We start from the raw sequence: 7,991 nt of genomic DNA, 5'->3' as shown, positions 1-7,991 counted from the left end.
TATATATTTAACAAAATAAAATAAATAAATTAAACAAATAATTGAATAAGTATTTAAGTTTTTATTTTTATAATATATAAATGAGCAATATTAGGGGTAGGCGAGTCGCACACCACTTTCCCCCAACCAAGTCAAGTGCATGCATTTTACCGACACACACGTAAATATTACTTACACACTATATATATCCTACACGCACGCAGCCACACACTTACTGTGTGTAATATATATTAACTAAGGTTGTAAAATGCGGTAATCGGGTCCAAGTCGGTCAGGCACCGACTCACGATTAGTCGGTGCGGCGGTGATAAATCGGAAATAAATCGGTTTTTAAAATTTAATATAATATATTTCTAAATATTATTTATAAATACTCCAAACATATATAAAAAAATATTTAAACATAGTTATATCTCAATCACGTATATATCCTAATAACATAATAAAAATTTAATAATTATAAGATCATAATACATAAATATCCTTATAAAATATAAATAAAAAAGCAAAATTTTTGAATTAACATTTATTCTTGAATATTGCTGACATACATCATTAGTTCTTTAACAATAACAATTAACATAAACAAAATAAGGCATAAACTCATATTTTCTTTTATTAAAATCCAACTTTTATTTTGAATTATAAAAAGAAAAGAAAAAAAAAAGAAAAAAAAAAACGATTTTTAACCGATTTTTGACCGATTTTTGCCACCGAGCTTGACCCGCCTTAAAGGTTTGACCGCCTCAGACCGCCTAAAACCGCCTCACAGGCAAAAAACCGATTTTTCAAACCTTTACACTAAAATCGTAAAGGTTTTGGACCGCCTCCGCCTTCGAGACCGATTAATCGGCCGCCTCGGCCGATTTTTAGAACACTGATATTAACACATAAATAATGTAAGAAATATTACAATAAAACAACATCTATATATTGACGTGGAGATTGGAGATAGTATTTTCGAAGGAATTTTTTTCGGAAGTGAAAAAATAATTTGATTTTGTTCAAAAATATTTTGGAAAACTTGGGAATCGGAATTTGTAAATTGCGACTAAAAAATATGTCCCAAGATCCAAAATTTGAATTCGAATCGACGAAATTGAAAACTCTGATTTTTTTTTATTCACGTGTAATAAAATACATTACATAATAAAATCGATATTATAAATGTATTTTTCGAAATTGTTTTTGGAACCTATTGGAATTATTTTTGGAAATAGATTGGAAATAAGATCTCATAGTATATTTCAATTACAAACCAAATAAATTCGGAAAAAACACATATCGAAATTTTTGAAATTTTGAATGAAAAATATTGTTTCAAAATTGATTTGATCGAGAATTAGGAGAAAAATCGAAAATTTCATTACAATCTTCACGGTTATGTATGGCTGGAAACCAGATCAATCTACTCGATTCTTTATTTGAAAATCGTTGTTTAAAAGCTTGTTTGACCTCGATTTGTTAGCATGATAAACCAAATAAGAACACATATTTTCGTTCGATAAGTTATAAAACTCGGCTCAAACTCAAGCTCGATTAAAAAACATGTACAAATAATTAAGTTCTCGAGCTCAATTCATGATTGACTTGATTAAAATTCGTTCGAGTTCGACTCAATTGCTTATCAAACCAATCGAAAAACGCTAACTTAATTTTTTTTTTATAGAATCAAAATAAACTTGCTTCAATCTCGACCCGATTTGTTTACACGGTTATGCCTCAATAGAATGAAGCATGCCACGTCAGCAGCAGCTGGTTGATCCAACTACCACCTGCCGTCCCCCAACTGGCTTAGCTGTTCTTCACTCTCATTTTATTTATCTATTTATTTTATTAATTAATTAATTTATTTTATTTAATTAATTTATTTTATTTATAAATCTAAAAAGTGAAGCAGATAATACAAATACTCTACTCCCACCCCCACAGTCCCACTTGTAATAAAATAAAGTCACACTCACAAACAACTATACATACATAATTTATTACACATTACACACATATATACACACACATAGATACATACAAAACTCTCAATATTGAAGGGATCTTTTCTCCAACTTGCCTTCTTCGCCTCTTCTTCCTCCCCTCTTATAAATTCAACCCCACAAACCCCAGCTCCGATTTCCTTTTCTTTCCATTTTTATCTTCTCCGATTTTACAAATAGATACATACATACATACAAAATCTGTTTATCTGTTTATATGTAGCTTTTTTCAATTTTCATTTCCTCGGCTAAAAAAAGAAAAACAAAAATGCCAGCTTGGTGGGATAAAATATCTGGGCGGAGCAAAGATTCAGAACCCAAGTCCGAGAATTCCGCAAAGTCTTCTTCACTGAAGAATGAAAGGAAGAGAGAGAAAGAAACCGGAAATCGGAAAGAGAGTAAAGCAAGGAGCTTTGACGAGGTCCTCCTGCCGCCGCCGCCGCCGCCGTCGGCGAATTCGCCGAGAAAGAGCAGAGATTTCTCCGCCGTAGGAGGAATCTCGACCGGGTTTTCCGGCTTCGATTCGGCTTCGTCTTTGGATAGAGGACACCCTTTACCTCGGCCTCTGGAATCGCCGAATAGCGATCTGCAGGGTCAGGTTTCGGGTTTCGGGTTCGGTACCGGATCGGGTTCGGTTTCCAGTGTCAGCTCATCCGGGTCGTCTGAAGACCAGCCCCATATCACTTTTGATCATCCTCCGATTAGGTTTTTTTCTCTTCCTGATTTCCGATTTTTTTGATTTTTAATCGAATTATAAATTGGGGGTTTCTTGATTAGTCAACCAATTGTGTTTTTTTCTGGCTTCATAAGTTGAATTAAAACAAAATTGAGTTACTCTGATTTGTTGATTATCATTTTCAAACTGTGCTGTATTTTGAATTTGCAGTTTGCATTGATCCGAACTCGATAATTGCGTATTAGGGCTTTTTTCATTTGCAATTTGCTTTCAACTCACCTCCGGTGAATTTTGTGTGCTTCATAGCTATTGCAATATAAAATGTGATACACTTTAGATATGTGGTTTTCGGTTTTCTGGTTAGCTTTTACTTCTCTTCTGCAAATTTTAGATATGTTCTATAAGAAATGAACATTTATACGTAGCTTCCTCTTCGACACAAATTTACATATATTCTTGCTTTTAAAAAATGAATTGTAAATCGGAGATTTCTTGATTAGTCAACCGAATGATCTTGCTGGTTTTTTGGATTCCCATTATCACTTTCACTATATTGTATATGGATTTTGCAGTTATATCGATCAGAACTCGGTATATCTGTGACACGTAGAAAAAAAAAAAGTTGTCACTAAAGTTAAACGTTGTTAACATTAAATTTACGCTCATTTTTCGCAGAGGACAGGTGGATAACAACAGATTAAGTCCGTCCCTACGAAGCCCGGGCCGAGGATCGAGGTGCACCACGAGCGCCACGTCGCCACGTCATGCACGCGTAGGTGGCGGCGGTATTCATTTGGATTGCCCGAAACTCGAAGAAGGAAGGAATGAATGTCATAGGCTGCCCCTTCCGCCCGGTTCTGCTCCAGCCAGCCCTTCTGCGCTGCCCACCCCGAGAAGTCCCGGAAGAATGGAATGCTCGTTTATTCATTCTTCCAAATGGCGAAAAGGAAAGCTTTTAGGGAGGGGCACTTTCGGGCACGTTTACCTCGGCTTTAACTGGTGAGAAATCGCACATTTCGTAGTTGCTCGTAAAAAAAGAAATTGTGTATTTGAATTTCTACGTTGTAATTATTCCGTGTTTACGATAGGGGTTGAAGTTCGACTCAATATCGTTCCATTAGGTTTATTAAATTTGGGGCAAATTACGGCCACCCCCTGGCTTATGGTCAAATTACGAAAACCCCCCTCGTGTTTGGGTAATTACAGCCACCCCCTCAACTATGTATTATCTTACGAAAATACCCCTCCAGAGGTAAATTTAGGGATGTTATATTGGTAAAACCGAACCGAAATTTCGGTACGTCAACATTTCATACCTTTTACCAAAATGAATATACGATTTGGTTCGGTAAATAACCGAATTACATAAATTTTGATGTAAAAATATTTAAAAGGAAGGGGTTGGCTGTAATTACCCAATCAAGAGGTGTTTTTCAGTAATTTGGCCTTACCTCAGGGGGGTGGCCGTAATTTGCCCTTAAATTTGATACACCTTGATTATATTGTCTATCCTATCCTTATTCCCAAACGAGTCCTAAACGAGATCTGATTGTATTGTCTATCAAGTCCTATCCTAAATCCTCAAACGAGGCTTAATATGTTGGTAGTAAGGATTACTGGTGAACTTGGCCCGTACAAATTTACTTCTTTACCCTTTTCTTTTTTGGGGCCAAGTTATAGTTTGTTTCTTGGTTTGCAGTGAAAACGGGCAAATGTGTGCAATAAAAGAAGTTAAAGTCGTCTCAGACGATCGATCATCGAAAGAAAGTCTCAAGCAGCTGAACCAGGTGCTCTTACTCAACGATAAAAATTTAAATCTTCCGTCTTTTGATTATTATCTTTAAAATTTTGACGTATTTTCGGTTAATTTCAACAGGAGATAACTTTGCTGAGTCAGCTCTCGCATGCAAACATTGTTCAGTATTACGGAAGTGAGCTGGTACGAGTTAATTTCACTTCGTTCGGTTCCAGTACTATGCTAATAATATATCCATTATCGAGTAACTAACTAAGCAAAAATACCCGTTTTACAGAGTGAAGAAAGATTATCGGTTTATTTAGAGTATGTTTCGGGTGGTTCGATCCACAAATTATTGCAAGAATATGGAGCGTTTGGAGAGCCCGTTATACAAAATTACACACGTCAGATTCTTTCTGGACTTGCTTATTTGCACGGACGAGATACAGTGCACAGGTCTGACATTTGTTATTTTATTTTAGGGTAAATTACAGCCAACCCCCTGAGGTAAGGTCAAATTACGAAACCCCCCTCCTATTTGGGTAATTACAATCACCCCTCAGCTATGATTCTTCTTACACGTCCACCCTTGCAGTTTTAAATTTAGGGGAATCTTCTAAATTATGTAGAATATTCTCCAGTTCGTACCCGTCTTACCCCATTCGAGTTCCACATTTTGAAAAAAGAATTTGTAAATATCAGATTGTGGTGTATTAGAAACTGCATGTTTGCACAACACGAGTACATACTAGAGAATATTCCACGAACTCTTGAAGATTATGTGTAATCTGACACCATAAGGGTGGACGTGTAAGAAGATTCATAGTTGAGAGGGGTGGTCGTAATTACCCAAACATGAGGGGTGTTTTCGTAATTTGACCTTACCTCAGGAGCTGGCTGTAATTTACCCTTTATTTTTATTATTTTTCTTCTGGTAATCGAAAATATGTACTTACGTGTCATCTTTTTTTTCTCGCAGAGATATCAAAGGAGCAAATATTTTAGTTGATCCGAACGGTGAAATAAAGCTTGCTGATTTTGGCATGGCTAAACACGTATGTATTCTAAACTTTATTGTAGTTCTATACTGAATATACATAGTTATCTTGTGGTCAAGATTAGTTTTTTACCAAAATTTAAATATTCTAAGAAATGTAAATGTAGACTATACTCATTTTCTATACAATCACTTAAATTCACAAAATTAAATATTTAATAGAAAACAAATCGCCACTTTTATTTATTTTTATATATATTAGACTAAGAAATCCTACTCTTTTGTAACTCCCTTTTAATTTTACAGATTGCTTCATGTTCTTCGATGCTGTCTTTCAAAGGAAGTCCTTACTGGATGGCACCTGAGGTTTGCTCTCTCGAACAAACTTAAATAATGCATATCCATTATGGGTTTTTTTTTTTTTTTTTTTTTAATTACATTATTTAATTTAATTTAATATTTTTGACTCTTAGGTTGTAATGAACACAAATGGATACAGCCTTCCGGTGGATATATGGAGCTTAGGATGTACGGTTCTTGAAATGGCAACTTCAAGACCACCTTGGAGCCAATACGAAGGGGTTAGTTAGTTACACATTTTTACTTAATTCATTAACGCCAAGTTCGTCTAATCGAAATTGCTATCATAAATACTAACCTCCTTTTTTTTTTTTTTTTTTCTTAAATAGGTTGCTGCTATATTTAAAATCGGTAACAGCAAAGATGCTCCGGAGATTCCGGATCACTTATCTGCCGATGCGAAAAGTTTCATAAGGCTATGTTTGCAGAGGGAACCATCTGCTAGGCCCACTGCAGCACAATTACTGACTCACCCTTTCGTTAGAAACCAAATTATAGTGAGGGCAACCAACGTCAATTTAACCCGCGAAGCATTTCCTCGTGCCTTTGATGGAAGCCGCACCCCGGTAATTTGTTATTTTTATTTTTTTTTTGCATTTTTTAATCCAATTTATTTATTGTCTGCATTTTCTCATAAAATAAAGGCTCGACTTTTCATTAATAAAATCTCATCTTTTTTGTATGACATATATTATGAAAATCGGAAATAATAATTGGAGAAAAATGTAACCGACGTTTGCCTAAAGAAGTCGACTCTTTATATTTTTTCGTATTTATTTTCATGGCAGACTGCTTTAGAGTTGCGATCCAATAGAACGAGCAACAGTTCTTTCGAAGATACTTCAAGATCGGCAGCATCGAGGACATTATTAAGCCCGAGGTACTAATATGCATTCTACCGTACTAATTTATTACATTAAGTTTATTACATTTAGTACCCCCCCTGTGTTATATCGAATTGCTAAAAAACTCCTCATGTTATTTGTATTAGCAAACACCCCCTTATGATGCATTTTTTTAGGATACAACCCCCTAAACGAAGATGTTTTAGTTGGTAGTTCGCTAAAAAAAATTGAATAGGGATGCTTGCTAATTATTAATAACACGGGGAGTCTTTTAACAATTAGAGTAAACACCGGGGTGCTGAATGCAATAATCTCAGTGTTCCATCGAATTGCTAAAAACTCCCATGTGTTATTAATATTAGCAAACACGCCCATATGATTCGTTTTTTTAGCATACAACCCCCCTAAATGGGGGTCTTTTAGGACCAATTTTCTAAAAAAAATTGAATCATAGGGTATGTTTGCAAATATTAATAATAAGTTGCTTTTTTTCAACAATTAGAGTAAACACATCGGTGCTGAATGCAATAAAAACATAAGATTGCTTAAATCGTTACATTTTAACTGTGTGAAACTGAAACATTAATTGTTTCTTTATTTTATAGGGACAATGCAAGAACAATTGCGTCATTGCCCGTTTCGCCCTCGTCGAGCCCACTACGAAGCGACGGAGCAGCATACAGAAACTTCTTTCTCTCTCCTCCGCACCCCTCTTATGCTTCTGTTGGGCAAAACGGTCATAATAATAATAACTACAACGATCACTCCTTATTTCCGTTGAGGCCCAATTCAAGAACGGGTGCTGATCCATGGCCCGAAATCCCGCATTTTGGAGCTCAAACGCATGCTAGATCACCCATTAGAACCCAGCTGTCGGGCCCGTAAAAAAAAAATATAATTACAGAAATACCCCCCGTTCTCGAGAATTTCACGAGCTAATTAAAGAATTTGTTCGACATTGTTCTGTATTGCCTTTTTCTTTTTGTTTATTTCTGAAAATATTTAGTAGGATTCGGTGAAGCAAGATGGATAAATTACTATATGTGATTACTTTTTAATTTTTTCCCTAGATAGATCTTCTTGTAAATATAGATGGGCTAATATTGCTAATAATGAGACTATGATTACTGGTTAATTATGTTTTTTTTTTTAATATTTTAAATGAAGTTCCCCTCCATGTGACAATTACACTTTACTTTCTTTTAAACTGTTATTTATTGGGAAAATTACACTTTTCGCCCCTCCAGTTTACATTGAATTCACATTTGCTACCCCGTATTTAGAAAAAAAATATATTTAGTTCTTCATGTTTTAATAATTTAACAGTTTTGGTCTTTTCCGTCAATTTACTGTGAGTACTTACGGAATAAGCATGTGTCCATAA

The 7,991-nt window shown here is 35.2% G+C and overlaps 1 protein-coding gene across 1 annotated transcript; it reads left to right on the top strand.

Annotated features, from left to right (window-relative positions):
* The first annotated feature begins 1,898 nt into the window (after window positions 1-1,898).
* LOC105950093 (mitogen-activated protein kinase kinase kinase 3) lies at window positions 1,899-7,742 on the top strand. Its single transcript, XM_012973410.2, has 11 exons — window positions 1,899-2,696; window positions 3,343-3,666; window positions 4,367-4,454; window positions 4,544-4,606; window positions 4,701-4,861; window positions 5,385-5,460; window positions 5,709-5,768; window positions 5,876-5,983; window positions 6,092-6,328; window positions 6,551-6,642; window positions 7,213-7,742. The coding sequence occupies exons 1-11, from the start codon at window positions 2,260-2,262 to the stop codon at window positions 7,490-7,492; spliced, it is 1,926 nt and encodes a 641-aa protein (XP_012828864.2). The 5' UTR covers window positions 1,899-2,259; the 3' UTR covers window positions 7,493-7,742.
* The last annotated feature ends 249 nt before the right edge of the window (window positions 7,743-7,991 follow it).

Source organism: Erythranthe guttata, chromosome 12 (assembly GCF_056151865.1).
Source record: "Erythranthe guttata isolate IM_541 chromosome 12, IM_541, whole genome shotgun sequence".
NCBI classification, from domain to species: domain Eukaryota; kingdom Viridiplantae; phylum Streptophyta; class Magnoliopsida; order Lamiales; family Phrymaceae; genus Erythranthe; species Erythranthe guttata.
Note: the sequence above shows the minus strand (reverse complement) of the source record. Positions and strands in the feature narration are given on the sequence as shown.

Bases quoted from the DNA above. Each gene is read 5' to 3' on its own strand.
- LOC105950093 (XM_012973410.2), top strand. From the start codon at position 2,260: ATGCCAGCTTGGTGGGATAAAATATCTGGGCGGAGCAAAGATTCAGAA. The intron at 4,607-4,700 runs GTACGAGTTAAT...CCCGTTTTACAG, and splicing joins AGTATTACGGAAGTGAGCTG to AGTGAAGAAAGATTATCGGT. The intron at 5,984-6,091 runs GTTAGTTAGTTA...TTTCTTAAATAG, and splicing joins CTTGGAGCCAATACGAAGGG to GTTGCTGCTATATTTAAAAT.